This window comes from Stegodyphus dumicola, chromosome 6, assembly GCF_044657685.1.
Source record: "Stegodyphus dumicola isolate Sdum_Otavi_A_Nest chromosome 6, ASM4465768v1".
Classification (NCBI taxonomy): Eukaryota; Metazoa; Arthropoda; class Arachnida; order Araneae; family Eresidae; genus Stegodyphus; species Stegodyphus dumicola.
In genome coordinates this window covers 139,733,567-139,750,866 of record NC_140773.1, presented here as the reverse complement: position 1 = coordinate 139,750,866, position 17,300 = coordinate 139,733,567, and the positions used below count along the sequence as shown (strand labels likewise).

The window sequence follows — 17,300 nt, the reverse complement described above, 5'->3', positions numbered from 1 at the left end:
AAGTAATTGAGTTAGTATTTATATTAACTTAACTTAATAAGTTAGTTAATAAGAGTTAATATTTATATTAGAAAAATTTCAACTACTTTGAGATAGTTATATTAGGATTAAACTGCATTTGATTCACATGGAAAAGAAATATATAATTACGAATTTTGTAAATAATTTACATGTAAAATGTAGCATCTCTCATATAACATAGCATGAAAGATCTCAGAATCAAAGCATCGCCTGAATAGGGTTGCACTCTCAAGTCCATTTAATACTGCGGTAAAGGGCTATCTCACTAACAATGTAAGCCTGGCGATGGTTTTGGTTAAAATTCGCTAAACGTAGTTGGCGGCTATTTTGCGACATTTACGTCTGATTCCGGTGGAACTGTAATTAGCCTGATCCCTATGTAACTGTAACTGTATATGCCTTCCCAGCAAATCCGAGACAATTTCTTGGGGAAAAGGGCAGAGGAAAACTATATATGACTGAAGAGAGCATCAGTTTAGTTTCCACGTGACCAGGCTCAAGCGTTGCTGTCAAAACATCGAAGCAAAGGACTTCTTCTTATATCATCTTTTCAATTCTACCTCGTATGGGGAACTCTCGTCTTCGGACTTCATCGTATGTCAGGACCAGGCGGGATTCTCTGAGGATACTGACAAGAGCAAGAACGAATTATCCTGCTGAACGCCAGAAAAACACAGGGACAATGATTGAACCATCACAGGGCGAGGTTACGCATTTGGGGCTCTTTGTATTGCCTATTATTCAGTGTTCTTAATAGTTTAAAGTGGTGACTACTGATTGTGCTCTGTCATGAAAATTTTTTTTAAATTTATCTTTCCCCCCTTTTTTTATATAAATTTCGTTAATCTTTCATCGGTTTTGTGTGCATTCACTCTATGACGAACCTGTACGAAAGTAATAATATCAATGTAAAATTTAAAACTAAATAAAGTTAACCTCAAATTTGTAACCAAATCTCTATGTTAACAAAAGATTAAATGTTTGAAATCTAATTTTACATTTGATTTGTTTTTCGCTTATATATTTATGTAATATTTATTTCAGGAGTTACTATACTGCTGTCTTTAACTGTGTTCCTTCTGTTGGTTGCTGAGACTATGCCGCCGACATCGGATGCAGTGCCTCTAATAGGTTTGATATAAATTTCAAATTACATAGATTTGCTCAATTACAAAAAACAAGACTGTGTACTTTATTTATTGTTTCCTTTAATGTTAAAAAAAAGTCATGTTCGTAAGAATGGTTGGTATTTAACGAAATATGATTCCCAAGTATGCAAAAATGATCCCTGCATTAATGTAACATAAACAAAAAGCGTCACGCCATAAAAAAATTCATTGTTTGAAAGTGTAGATTATTTGTTTACTTTCTTAAGGGGACTCATACACCTTAAAACCCATAAGATGTTCGAATAGGTGACTGTTGCAAGAATTGGAATAACTTATTTATTTTAAAAGCAATTACTACCAACGTTTTACAGCTGACTACATAATATAGCTGCTTCCAGAAATAGTAATCAGAAATTTTGTGTTGCCACAAATATTTTTATAATTTAATCCGCTTCGTGACAACATTTTTCGTCATGTTTCCAACTTGCGCGCACAGTTTAAAACATTATGTTTCATAATTTAATTCCATATTTAATATATAGCTTTTATAACATTTGGAAACTACTGTGAACCTAAAGTTCTAAAAATTTCATGTTAAATTTTTATTTTATTTTGAGTTAAGTTTATAAAATGTATTTTATTAACAAAATTTTTAATGTTTTCGTCCATAAAATTTTTCACTATTAAAATATTCATCACGTGGTTGGTTCAGTTGGAAAGTAGTGCCCATATAAAGAATTTCATCCAATTTCAAGTATGTACCATTAGCTATTTTTAAAATATCATGCGCGCAAGGTGGAAACATGTCGAAATATTTTGTCACAAAGAGGATTAATTTACAAAAATATTTGTGGCAACACAAACTTTCTGGTTACTAATTTCCGAAGCAGCTATATTATGTAGTCAGCTGTAAAAAGTTGGAAGTAATTGCTTTTAAAATAAGTAAAATATCCCAATTCTTGCAACAGTCACATATTCGAAGATCATAAGGGTTTAAGGTGTATGAGTCCCCTTAAAGGGGAATCAAATGTTTGCGAGCAGTACCAATACCAGGCTGTCGGCAGCCTATGTGCAAATTAAAATTGGCGGTCTCTTTTTACAGAAATACTATAATACGTTTGATAATCATTTCGCCGTCCTTAATTAATTTGGCCGCCCACGTACTGTGCACCCTCTTGTTCCCTAATTAGGCTCGCGAATTTGAAATTTCCCTATTTGAAAATCCATTTTAAAGTTTTCAACTGAATTATTAACCAGTTTACTAGTAAATCTATCTTAATTACAGCTTAATTTTGTCAAAGAGTTAAATCGCAGTATTTAAGAAATATCTAATGCTTTAAAACAAACATTCCTATGATACTTTAAAAAAGTGAATTGTCAAAAATGTAGAATAAGTAAAACGTTGTAGAGACATTAGGTTATTTTGAAGCAGGAGACGTTAAAAATGAGCAATAACCTCCCCAGGACTCCAGCCTGGACCTATCGAATACGCGTCGAGTGTGCTACCGGTTACTCCACGAAGGCATGTTGTAAGGAGGAAGGAAAAACCTTATGTAATCCCCCTTTTAAAGGGATACTGGTTATTAAGGGGGCCCAATCCCCAAATCCTGGTGGTGACAATATTTTCCTCCAACTTTTATTTCGAGCGCCACTGTAGAGACAGGTTTTATTTTGAAGCAGGAAACGTGAAAAATGAGCAATGCCCTCGCTGGGATTCGAACCTGGACTCTCGATTATGCGTCGAGTATGCTACCGTTACACCATAAAGGCATGCGGAAGGAACAAGAAGACACCTTAAAACTTGAATTAAAATTTTCGTTTGTATGAAACTCCATTTATTAAATACATGTATTAGCATTTTATTTCAATCATGCTCTGCAAATAAAATTCAGAAATGTGTATATTATTATTACTAAGTTATTGTTTAAATAAAATTTGAAATGATTTTAAATAATTCAGTTTTTAAATTTTACTATTACATTTTTAGGTATCAATACTCTTGCTCAAATTGCTTTATGCCTCCAGATACATTGCAGAAAACGCTGGGGGGGGGCAACGAACGGTAAAATCGCTAAACACTGGTATTTTTGACCTGAGTTCGAATTCAGACGAACGGCTGGCTGTATGTGTGATTTCGGTGTTTTTCCCATGAGTACGTATATACGAGCCTGTTTCTCTTAGAAAGCCCTCCACGAAGGCATCCCTTCCTTTAAGCAGATAAACCTAGCGGGCTTTGCCATAATAAACTATACCAAGCCAAAACAAAACAAACCAGGAAACGCTGGATGGGATTTTGAATGCTTATTTTTTTTTTTTTTTTTTTTTGAATTTAATACACATTTCTTGTTCTCATGTTTAGTAAAAAACAAGTGTAGCTCATTCTTAGTTTAAATATTCGTCTGAAAAATAACTACAAATATTAATGCTAATTATACGCATAGTTTATAGAAAGCATAATAATGAACATGAGCAAAAAAATTTGAAATATTTATCTTAATGCAAAAAAGGCCTTAATATTTTTTAAACATGAATGTCACAAATATCAGGATAGAGCAAATTCAAGTTATAATTTTCGTTGGTAAAAATGACCATTAGATCTCCCTAAAGTTCACTTTCTTTACGAATTTTGCCAGAAGAAGATAAAACAATTTGATATTCCGTTGCACTATGACAATAATAAATACCAGCCTTTCAAAAAGGGCTGTCTGCTTAAAGTTCTTCCATTGATGATAAAAATCCCAGTTGTAAAGACTACTGAAGGTACTACAGTCTGAAATTTTCCCTACATGTTTTTAAAATGTTGCAGCTCGTACGTGAGAATACAAAATAGACATTTTGATTACTTTAAAAACTGCATTCAATAAACAAAATTATACTTAATTTTATTGAGATTATTGATTTGATATTTATTTTATTGAAGTTACATTTCTTTTATCGTATTATAATGCATTTGAGAAGAGTCATAATACATTTATTTTAAAGTTAATACGTATAATCCACTCAGTGATTTATAGAAAATAAGTACTTGTTGATAAATTTGCATTGTCAGATTAAGAAAAAAATAATGACGTTAGAAAATTTATTCAAACAGTAATCGATTTAGGAATATTAAATTAACGGTGCTTTTCATTTTTCTTATCTCAGATATTGTAATTCATTTAAATAGGTTTTCAGAAATCAGGATCATTCTTATTTAAAGGAATAAAAAATATAAAATCTAAAATTCAGTCTTTTAACGAATCATTGATTCGCTCGGACTTTAATAAAGGTAGCAGCAACGTAACCACTCAGCTTTCTCTAACGTATGCTTTAGTAGAAAGTAGCATAAATGTGATAGTTCGAGAGAAGTCTAGACCCCGGCTAGTGCGTGCTTCCGGTGATTTAAGACATAAATAAAGTGTCACGCAGTTCTCTTTATTAGTAATTTCACGGTAGGAAAGAATTAAGTTCGATAATTCGTTCTTAAATCGTAATTTTCCTTTCGATTTTTAGTTGAAGTACATGCATCGAAATTGGAATTAAATTGATAGATTATTTTAAGTTCTTAAATGAACCGCAGTGTTTGAAAAAGATTTGTATGTTCTGTTATTTGCTTGTCTTTTTGCTTAGATTTATGAAACGCATGCTAAATATCAAAGGAACACAGAGAAATTCTCGACGTTTTAACTTTAGCGCCTAGTAGTAAACGTTCTTTAATGGAAAGTTAGTAGCCTAAAATCGCAATGCATTGTTTTTATTTTTGTTTTACATTAGCTTATAAAACATTGTTGAAATTTTATTCAATTTTATGAAAAGAGTTTTAAAGCTTAATTTTATGCATTTAATATTTCCTATTCACGAAATCAAATTTTATTAATTTAAAAATTGAAGTTGATCATAAATTTTCAAATTAAAAGCATAATTTTTTCATTTGTATGCCTAAACATTAGGTGTCGAAAAATACCTTACTTATTGCTCCGTAAGGTATTTACTTATTTATTTTATATAACTATTTATTTTATGTTTAGTACACATATTAACATTCTTCGACTGCCGACGCAAATGAGCTTCTTGTTTGTAGGTATTTATTTATTTTTATGTAGCTAGTTGTTTTATGTTAAGTATCTTTATTGTCAATCTCCCCATCCGTTTTCCTGCCAGAATACTAATTTTAGTTCGGGCGTATTCAGATGAGGTAGAAAGAAATGGTATTTAAAAGAAGGTTTTAGATTTATTAGACAGAGCGTGATCCGCCTGATAAAGGCCACGTTACTAGATGGAACTCTACGATAGCAGGTTTCATTGGCGCTGCGTTTATTGTTGTGAATAGTGCTTGTCATGTCGGTATAGGTTTGAGTCAACTTGCGCGTTAATCTTTCCTGCTTAGCTCTAAACTAACTTAACTTAGTTTTAATTTGAATTTCTGGTTTTTGAGTTAGGACATAAATTCTGGTTGGTTTTTAAACACAAGATACGTCTTTTTTTAACTAAGGACATAAATTCTGGCTGGTTTTTAAACACAAGATGCGTCTTTTTTTAACTATTCGAGCTCTTAATAAAATGGTCTTTTACGCCCTTATTACATTCTCAGTTTCCTTCATAGCATTTTCTTCATCGTTTCAGTCATAGTGATAAGTCGCTTTAGTCTTCTAGAGTCTCGACTTAGTGTATAGTCTCGAATTAGTGACCTTCTAGAGTATCGACCCAAGAAAGCGAGACTCTATGACTAAACTCATAAAAGCATTTCCTCCACTTTATGAATTTACGAGAAGCATTTCCTTTCCTTAACTTATAAGGAGTTTTTGCATTACCCGGGATGTGTCCTCGTGATATAAATGCAACTCCTTTAAGTTATAATTGTTTTTTTTTTAATTTTTAATTTAACAATCTACATCAAAAATATAAATTTGAATAACTCGTTCAAATTCGTCTTAAAAGATTTAACTAAATTGTTTACTAAATATGACAATTAAAAAATATAAGCATAATTGTATATATACTATGTTAGGTCACCTTGGTATGTTAGTTTTATTAATATAAATTCCGAATGGCTCGAAAATTTTCCGCTTCAGAAGTTTTGGACTTGACCCAAAGCACTTTTTCAACCTAGAAAATGAAATTTTATTGGCGGATTATCAAAACCCCAGCTTCCCAGTATCTGAATTAAGGACCTCAGCACCTCAGACAATTTTAAATTCAGATTATAATTTTTTAACTTCTGAGAAACTTGACATTTTATTGTTGACTAGATGATTTACCATTCTGGAAGTAAAATAAATAGTAATTTAACTCATAATATGCGTCTTGTATGTATCCTGTTCTATACTTTTACAAAAAATAAATAAATAAATAACAGAAAAACTATAAGGAAAATATAATTCATCGCTTGTTTTGCCTGCATTCATCTGTATCATAACTTTAGACCGTCTGCCTGTCCCTAAGCACCTGTATCAATATTACCAATGAGTTACATACTACCTAACGCTATTTTGAACCAAATGAAATGACAAAAAATCTATACATGTCAAAACTGTACTTTCTCTTCCGATAACACGATATTTCCTTGCTCCTTTGAAATAGTGTAATCAGAATTTTCCTATCGTACCAAATAATTATGTAACTTATAAATTATTTAGCCGTCTTATCACTGAGAGCGTTTCGCACTTGTACCATAGCGGGCTGTTGATCTTATATCCGCGAGAAAGGGGAAAAGAGACGGATATAAACCACTAAGCCTTACCTGGGATCATACTATCATAACTGACCGAAATTAAACAGTTTTAATCACCGTATAGTCCAAATCATATATCACAAAATTTAAATTGATACACATGAACAAAAGCAATAAACATAATTAACCACAGAACATGAAATGCACAACATCTAAATTAAAATATAACGATTATATAATAATTTTTTTGAACTCAGGAAATATACATGAAATTATGTAACATCTACTGGTAGTACAGCTAATTTAGTTATTGGTCTTTTAAAAAAACCTGACTTGGTTTTACAATAAAAACTCTAACCTTTTTATCCTTACCATAAATTACCACTTCTATTTTACCCAGTAGCCAAGTCGATGTGGGCCTGTGGTCTTCCTTTAATAAAACTATAGTGCCCTTTTTAACGTTATCCTTAGAGAAATAGCACTTAAATCGTTGCTGTAAATGACTGACGTAATCATTTTGCCATCTTTTCCACAAATATTGCGTTACTTTAGTAGTGCGCTGCCAGCGCTTTAAAGAACTATCAGAAAAATCAGTTAAATCAGGCTCTGTTATTGATGTTAAAGGTCGCCCGACTAGAAAGTGTGCGGGTGTAAGAGCTTCTAAATCATTAGTGTCATTTGACAAGGGAGCTATTGGACGTGAATTTAAAATTCCTTCAATCTGGTTCAAAATTGTAAGAAACTCCTCAAATGTAAAAATCAATCTCCCAACTGCACGCTTAAGATAAAAATTAAACGACTTAACACCTGCCTCCCAGATTCCTCCAAAGTGAGGATCCCTGGGAGGGATAAACTTCCAATTAATTCTTTCAGATGTCAGATATTTGGTTAAGAATTCATCAGGATATTTCAACAAATTGTAGAGTCGCTTCAATTCATCGCTAGTCCCAACAAAATTTCGAGCATTATCGCTAAATAAGGACGCGCATTTACCCCTTCTAGAAATAAATCGTTTTAAAACTGCAATAAATGATTCTGTAGACAAATTTGAAACGATTTCGAGGTGGACTGCACGAGTCAAGAGGCAAAAAAAAATTGCAACATAAATTTTGTGTATTACGCTCTTCTTCTGAGTTGTATACTTTATACCAAAAGGGTGACAAAAGTCAACACCAGTGTAGTTAAAGGGTCTAATAATTATGTGCATCTCCAAATCAGATGATGGTGGTTCAGTGGGTTCACTAATTTTAACACTTTTACATTTTAAACAATATTTTAATTACTATATACAGAGCGTATTCTTAGGCCGCCGCCTTCAACATGAACAAACTTTATTCTCTTACAACTAAGCGAGCAACAGCGCCCTCTAGCCCTTTTCTTCAAATTACACAACACTCCCCACCTGAACTCGGTGGAGAGTTCATCTTTCAATAATATATTCTAGAATATTCAATTAATATTTCGACAATAAATCCTGGAGAAATGGTTAAATATAACAAACATGCATACATAATTATAAGCACATAAAATTTTACAAAACATTAAATGATACCTATCAGCAAGGTCAGGAGAATCAAACCTAAAAATACAAAATACAAACATTAGTTAAGTTCCATATTATATAACAATTGTATAGGCCTTTTTAAGGTACCAGTAGGTGTTTTAATTATGCAAGATCTTATTTTACCATCTCTGCCTGGCATTAATTCCAAAATTTTACCTATTGTCCAAAGATTTCTGGGATGTTTGTCGTCATGAATCAAGACAATATCGTTGATTTTAAACTGAGATGCGTTAGAGTGTGGAGGACAAATATTGGCAGATCTCAGATTAAAAAGATACTCTGATCTCCAACGCTTCCAAAAATGATTTAAAATATCTTGATGGTATTTATATCGTTTAATAATTGAATTTCTTGACCCAATCAAATTATTTGATGTTATTTTATTAGCAGGCAGAGATAGCAATCGTCTACCAACCAGAAAATGAGAGGGTGTTAGTGGAGAAGGTTCATTGGGATCGGTAAACACGTAGGTAATTGGTCTACAATTAATCATTGCCTCGATTTCAATGAGCACTGTTTCAAGCTCTTTCACAGTAAGGGATGATCGACCAATAATTTTTCGCAAGCTGGATTTTATGGTTTGTACCATACGCTCCCAAAACCCTCCCCACCATGGACCCCTCTCAATAATAAATTTCCAATTTATGCCTCTAGCAGAAAATAATTCTTTCACAGATGAGTCACTCAAAGTTTTAAAAATATGTTTTAGTTCTTTATCAGCTCTTTTAAAAGTCTTGGCATTATCGGAGTACACGGTGGTACACAGTCCTCGGCGAGCTAAAAATCTTCGGAAAGCTAGCAAAAAACTTTCAGTGCTGAGATCAGTTACTATCTCTATATGTAAGGCACGAGTGACCGCACACGTTAACAACAGCATGTAAACTTTACCTTGCCTGTCTTTCGTAAAAAATGGACCGGCGAAGTCCAACCCGGTCGCAGCAAATGAAGGCGCCTCTTGGATTCTGTCTGGAGGAAGTGGAGAGATATCCTGTACCCCAGGACGAGCACTATATCGTTTGCATATCACACATTTCCTGATGATAGTCTTAACACGCTGTCTTCCCTTAATGATCCAATATTTGTCTCTGATCTGAGTTAGTGTCGAATTAACTCCAGCATGGAATACCCTTTCATGCGAGTCCATGATGATCAACTCGGTAAACTTGCATTTTGAGGGTAATAGAATAGGATGTTTTAAATTCTCGTGACAGTCTGCAAATTGAATGCGACCTTTCAACCGAAGAATTCCCTCCTCATCAAGCCTTGGATTAAGGGAGTAGATGGAAGAATCGAGAATTGATTTTTTATTTGATAACTTAATTATTTCCGCTTGATACGATTCTCGTTGCGTAATTTTTACCCAATAATGTTCAGCTGCTTTAATCTCAAAAGCACTTAAAGGTCCATTCCCTGTAGACCTTTTCCGAAGCCTCCCAATAAATCTAAATACATAGGCAGTAATTCGAAGTAATTTTCCTAAAGAACTGAATTTTTCTATATGCAAAATTGGGGATTCATTGTTAATCACAGGTACAGTCAGAATAATACTTTTCCTTAACTCCAACGATTCTGAATTTGGTTGTAATTTCTTTTGTTTCGGAAAGCTTTCAGTAGAAAAACGTAACCAGTGTGGCCCATGCCACCACAGATCATTCTTAATTAGTGACTGAGCACTAATTCCTCGAGTTAGTAAATCGGAAGGATTTTGTTTCCCTTCGCAATGGTTCCACAATTTTTTGTTGCATATACTCTGTATTTCTGTAACACGATTGGCGATAAATGGTTTCCAATTATTTGGCGAACCTTTAATCCAAGTAATGGCGATTTCGGAATCACTCCAAAAATAAACATCCTCAATTAAATCACTAAACAATTTTTTCAAATATTTATACATTCGAGCAGCCACGAATGCTGCCATTAACTCTAAACGAGGAAGAGTGATTGCTCTTAAAGGTGCAACCCTGCATTTTGACATGATAAAGGAAGTTTTAATTTTAGAATCACTCGTACAATATCTGAAATATGCGATGGCCCCATATGCTTTAGGACTAGCGTCCGAAAATAGGTGAAGGCTTATATTCATTGGATCATCATCAAAGAAATTTCGCTGTATCGATATTTCAGTTAAATCATTAAGTTCCTCCCGCCAAATGTTGAATTTGTCCTTAATCTTTGCAGGAAGGACCTCATCCCAGTCAGAACCGGAACACCAGATTTCTTGCATAATAATTTTCGCCCGAATAACAAAGGGTGCAATAAATCCAAATGGATCGTATATTTGGGCGATACTTTGCAAAAGTTTCCTTTTTGTAGCAAAATCGTTTCCAGTAGAAAAGTCAATTAAATTTTTTAAATTTAACTTTATATTGTCTTCAATGGAATTCCAAATCATGCCTAAGAAATTCGATTCACTAGTTAATTTGTTATCTGATTCCTTAATCCCATTTAAGACCCATAAACCCTTTAATGCTTTAGAATTAGTTCTTAATTTTCTGAAATTCATCCCAGCATCCTTAAATATGTTAACCGCATCTACGGATAACCGATATGCATCTTCAACCGTTCCTGCTCCAAAATATAGGTCATCGACATAGACAGAAGAATTTAACATTTGGAAACTGTCCGGCATTTTATCTTTATATTTTCGAATGTGATATTTTATAGTGGCGGCCAAAATGAAAGGAGATATAGTCAAACCGAAAGCTACGCGACACATTTGCATAATCTTAAAGGAGTCATTATTTTCATTAAACCAAAGAAATTTTAGAAATTTTCTATCACCTTCAGCAATTCCTATCATCAAAAAGGCTTTTTCAACGTCTCCACAAAACGCTATCTTAAACTTACGAAAATTTAACATAATGTCTAGTATATTTGGATTTAGATTAGGTCCCGATTCAAGGCAGTCATTTAACGAATTCGTGTCCTCTGTCCTTGAGCTAGCATCGTACACAATTCTTACCTTAGTAGTTTCACTAGGTCGTATCACTGCTCGGTGAGGCATAAAATATCCCGAATTTGTATCATTATGTGGACATTCCTCCACAATTCCTTCTAATATCTGGTTCTCAATTATATTTTTATATTCCTGAAAAATCTCCGGAGTTTTACTTAGTTTATTGTGAAGGTTTGCGAATCGTTTCTTAGCTACCTCAAAATTATTTCCTAAATTATTCGGACTGTATTTCCAGATTAAATTTGCCTCATATCTTCCGTTTTTAAACTGCTAATTTCTTTCAAACTGGTCTACTATTTCGCAGTCAATATCGGAATAATCATCAGAATCATTAATTCCCATATGTTCTAATTCCCAAAAACCCTTTAAATCTTTCAACACAACAGTGTTTGTCATTACCGCTAAATTTTCAGAACAATTTTTGTTTGTTTTATTTTTATCGATTCCTGCGGCAACCCAACCAAACACAGAACTGACTGCGTACAAGCCTTCAGATATTTTAATTCTTTCAGAATAAACTACATTCCAGAATTCATCCCCTCCAATTAATATCTCAACATCTATGTTATTTTTTCTTGCGCAATCGGCGATCTGCAACCCCATATGCTCCATGAAGTCTGCAATTTGTTTACTAGGCACACTGATGGACGCCGAGGAAATAACATCCGAGATCAAACATTCAATTTTTATTTTATTATTTTGTTTCCAATTCTGAATTTCGATTTCAACGACCGGATAGGAATGATTCATTGCCTTCGTCGCACCAAATGAATAAACAGAAAGTCTTTCATAACGGATTGGAGTAAGTTTTAAATGGTCGGCCAATTTTTTCGTTATAAAGGATCTGTGACTGCCTTGATCAAGAATTAATCTAGTTAATTTTGATTTATACTTAGAACAAGCATAAACTGTACAAGTTTGTAATAATATTTCCCTGGCATTACAGTCATTATTATTATCACCTTGAGGAACAGAAGCAATCAATTTTAAGTTTTGAACTTTATTTCTTTCCTCAGAATTCAAAGTCAGAGATTCAGTTTCATTTTTGGAATAACCTTGTTCCAACTTTTTGTTTACAAGGGATTTATTAGTACAAATCGATTCATTGTGATACATACCGCCACATTTATTACATTTAGTTTTATTTCTGCACCTTTCTGATGTATGGAATTTTTTAAAACAAGAAAAGCAGCGGTTTTCGGATCTTAGTTTCTTTAATTTATCAGAAACATTCACTTCGCATTTAAATGACTCGTGCAAATTATCACAAAAGATGCATTTTCGGTTAACTGCAGTATGAAATGCAGCCGTGGGTGTATTTTTTACATATTTTCTAGTTTCATACTTTGATTGATCGACTCGCGGAGGCACAGGATTTTTCCTTTCGCTTAATACTAGATTTGAAACTTCCCTGCATTCTATTTCCGTTTTAATAAATTGTGTTAATTCCGAAACTTCAACTTTATCTTTCGATCCTCTTTGCCGATTAAATTCCAAAACTAAATCCTCTGGAATTAATTTTAATAATATTGGAATTAATAAATGTCCATATGAGCCAGAAGTTACTTCTAAAGTTTCCAAATTACGAATCGAAACTTCTAATTCGTCGTATAATTTACGTAAAGCCTTTACGTTAGCAGAATTTTTAACGGCTTCTAAATTGAGAATTTTATTCATGAATGAATTAATGATCAGGTCTTTTCGACCATATCTGTCCTTTAGTAATGCTACACAACTATCATAATTACTTTCTGTTAACTCAAAGCCTGACACAACATTCGAAGCTTGTCCCGTTAAGAATGTTTTTAAGTATACAAATTTTTGTATTTTTGAAAGCGTTTCGTTTTTATGTATCGAATTTTCGAAACTATTCCAAAATTCATTCCATTGTTTGGGGTCTCCCCAAAATTTATCAATCATTAATTTTGGTAATTTCAGCGTACTACTCCCACTAGAACTGGAACTTACATGCAAAATTCCATTACCACTAGACTGGTTTAAATCAGAACTTTGGGGATTCCTCGCTGGCGGTACTGCGGTAACCGTACCTAGAAACTGCTTAATTTGACTACAAGCAATTATACATTTGTCATTGTATTCTTCGCTTATACTACAATCTTCTTCAATTAAGTTAACATCAATTAACTCTTGTATTTCATCATCAAGCGTTCTCAAATTATTTTTCTTTTCGGTTAATAATTCAAACAATTCTCGTAATTCTTTAATAGAATTTTCCTCTCCTTCAATTTTTAATTTATCTTCAATCACTTTAATTAACCTAGTAACAGACGATCTCAATGCGGAACGTTTACGTTTCAATCTATCTAACTTCTCTTCCATTTTATTTAATTTAAATACACCCACGACAGAAATAATAAATACTTACTAATGTACTACAAATAATCACTAAATAATTAATTTAAGATTTCCCTACCTTTATTTGGAATTCCATTGTCACTTGAATATGAAATATCCATTGAAATCGAAACACTTGGATCGAACACCTAAAATCTTCACAAAGCCTTAATTCCTTACGCCGATGCACCATCTAATAATTATGTGCATCTCCAAATCAGATGATGGTGGTTCAGTGGGTTCACTAATTTTAACACTTTTACATTTTAAACAATATTTTAATTACTATATACAGAGCGTAATCTTAGGCCGCCGCCTTCAACATGAACAAACTTTATTCTCTTACAACTAAGCGAGCAACAGCGCCCTCTAGCCCTTTTCTTCAAATTACACAACAAAGGGAAAGGATGGATTTAGACTCTCTAATGGTAAATTTCCCATCTCTTAATCCAGCAATACTGGTTTTACCTTGGCACACGTAACACATTCTCTTACTATCTTTCTAGCAAAATTACGTCCACTTAGCGGCCAAAATGTTTGTCTAACACTATGCAAGAGCGCTTGTGCTCTAGTATGAAAGTTTCGAATATGGTAGTGTAACATAATTAAATGAGTCAGTTTATGATTTTTTGGCAGGACAGCAGGGTGCTTTGTGTTAAAGGGCACGTTAGCTCCTTGCAGTCTACCACCTACTCTAATAACTTGAGATTCATCTAAAAAGAGGCATAAAATTTTTAACTGACTATTTTTACATACTTTTCTTTTCTTACTTAAGTTCTTGAATTCTTCAGGAAAGCTTTGATGTTAGACTTAGGAAAGAAATTTATTTTCGCTTAATGAAACATCATCTACTGTCAGATTGTAAGGATCTTAAGTTTTACTAACGTTTATTTTATTTTAAATCTTTACTATCACTTCTTATTTTCTACTTCCGGCCAGAATTATAAGCTTTAACGTATTTATGCAAAGTTTGTCTGGCGAACGCCAAGTATTTAAGTTGTGGCTTTTTGCCAAGCGAAAGAGAGGAAGCAGTTAGTCGAAGCAGGCCGCTTACCTTAGAAGTTTTACTCAGTTGCTGGTTGCCTTCCAGACCAGAGGTTTAATCCTCTTGATAACTTTAAACATATTGTAGTGTTCACAGTTCTCTGTACTACATACGGCTTCCTGTTAATATAAGGCCAATCTTCCACGTTTATTATTTTAAAGTTAAATTAGAGTTTAGTTTTATTTTTATATTTTTACGTTTAGACCACAAGTAGTGGGTCTTTGTATTCCGAAGTACGGAAGTTATTGTAAATAGAGAAAAATAAAGGGTGTTGTATACCCTTCTTGTGTATCCTGTCTACTTCCCACAGTTATTGAACATAGCTTTAGTAAGCTCTCTGTTCCGAGTCAGGTCCTTGCATGTTCCCGAAGAAAGTAAGACGGAACATTGAACCTGATAGTGGCGCCCAACTAAGAAGAATAACCATGGCCGAGTTTCAAGAAGAACCTGTGCTGCCTGCAGAAGCGGCTCAGAATCCAGAAATGCCAGCTGCCGCCCTGGAAGGATTTGGTTACATCGTCCAGACCATGCGCGCTTCGATGAAACCAGAAGCAACATTTAATGGAAACTCACCGGTAACCAGTTTTTTGGAAAAATTGGATGACCACTTCATGCTCTACCCCGTGCACGAATTTCAAAACGTTACCTTAGCTACCAGCGCTTTGAGGGGCCAAGCGCTTAACTGGTTCAAATGTATAGGCAGAAGTCTCTTGGGTCAAGCAGGAAGTCCCACCTATACTTACGAAAATTTCAAGACTGCCCTACTAAAATCCTTCCCTGTTGTAAGGGATCGTGCGAAATTAGAAACGGAACTTTTCAGTATATATCAGCAAAGAATCGAAAATCTCTCAAGCTTTATTTTAAGAAAAATTCACGTCTTCAAACTCTTGTATGGAAACCGTCCGGATCCTGAGATAATTCAAGTGATTTTGCCGAGGTTATTGCCCCAAGTGCAAGACTTTATTGAATTAAGAAATCCGACTACACTGGAAAAGTTATTTGAGCTAGCAATCCAGTTTGAATGTAGAAGAACGGCGGTCATTGAAAGAAGACGCCAATATCAACAGCGAAACCAATTTGGTGCGCCAAGACTACAGCAAACTCAAGCACACGGCTACGGAAGCAGAGCGAATCAGTGGGCAAGGAAACCCGAGCATTCAAAAACAGCCGGCGAACGTCGACAGTTCAATAGCAATCCAGGAAAAAAGTCTCAAGGCCAGTGGAAAAAGAAGGAAAGCACGGAAATGAAAAATAATTTAAACTAAAACGGATTTCTGCTGACGGAGGGTGCGGAAATCCGAAGGCCACGAAAACCCCTCTTCCTTCAAGTTAAATACAGTAATGGTGAAAAATTTGACTCTTCCGAAGATTGAAGTGTTGGTGAATAATATCCCAGCCACCGCATTCCTGGATAAAGGCGCGCAGTGTTCCTGTGTGGCAGAAGATTTTTTTAGGAAGTATTTTCGTAAATATCGTATATATAATTCGGATAATACGACAGTGTTAGCGGCGCAAGGAGAAAAATGTAAGTGTATAGGTAAATTACCGCTGTATGTCCGTATCAAGGACGAACAAGTAAAGGTTATGTTTTTCATAGTAAAGAACCTGCAATCACATATTATTTTAGGAATAGATTTTCTTTCAGAGGCACAAGCAACGCTGGATTTTAATGAAGCGTCCCTTAAGCTGACGATGAAACCAGTTCGTGGAGAAAAGGCTGAACCGCCGATGTTAAATCTTGACCACCTGCCTAATGACGAGCAACGAAGAATCCGACAAGTGGTAAGTGAATTTGCTTCGTTATTTAGTGATATTCCAGGATTTACTCAGGTTACTAACCATAGTATTGACACCGGAGATTCAGTGCCAGTTCGCCACAAAGCATACCGGTATGATAAGAATAAGGAAAAAATTATAGAAAGGCATATCACCGATATGCTACGAAAAAAGATCATAACGCCCATCTCAAGTAGTTATGCTAGCCCGGTGGTTTTATGTAAGAAAAATAATGACTATCCTTTGACACATCCAAAAAGGTGGAGATTCGCAATTGACTACCGTAAATTAAACTCCATAACTAAATATCCGGTATATCCGTTACCTATTATTGAAGATATTCTAAGTAACATAACATCCACCAAATATATGACGACTTTAGACTTAACGACTGGTTATTTTCAAATAGGGGTTAGGCCTGAGGACGTGCCTAAGACAGCTTTTATAACCAAGTCTGGCACTTATGCATTTTTGCGTATGCCTTTTGGCCTTTCAGGGGCACCGGCAACATTTCAGCGATGTATGGACATTGTGTTAAGGCCTGTTCTTGGAAAGTCCACATTTATCTATTTAGACGATATCATTATTACTAGTGATAAACTCGACCAACATGTACAGGATTTAAGACAGGTGTTTGCTTTATTAAATGAGGCCGGTCTAAAAGTTAATGTCGAAAAGTGCAAATTTGCAGCCCCTGAATTAAAATATTTAGGTTACAAAATATCTCAGAAAGGAATCGAGACAGACGAATCAAAAATAATCGCTGTATAAAAGTATCCGAATCCGAACACGTCAAAGAAGCTCTCTTCTTTTCTAGGACTTTG

At 34.3% G+C, this 17,300-nt stretch overlaps 1 protein-coding gene across 1 annotated transcript in view; it reads left to right on the top strand.

Annotated features, from left to right (window-relative positions):
- The window catches only part of LOC118196901 (neuronal acetylcholine receptor subunit alpha-7-like), a 598,562-nt gene that overhangs the window by 567,586 nt on the left and 13,676 nt on the right, over positions 1-17,300 (top strand). Inside the window, exon 7 of the mRNA XM_085818929.1 lies at positions 1,066-1,152. Coding sequence (XP_085675055.1) covers positions 1,066-1,152 — 87 coding nt within the window. The remainder of the gene's footprint in view (positions 1-1,065; positions 1,153-17,300) is intronic.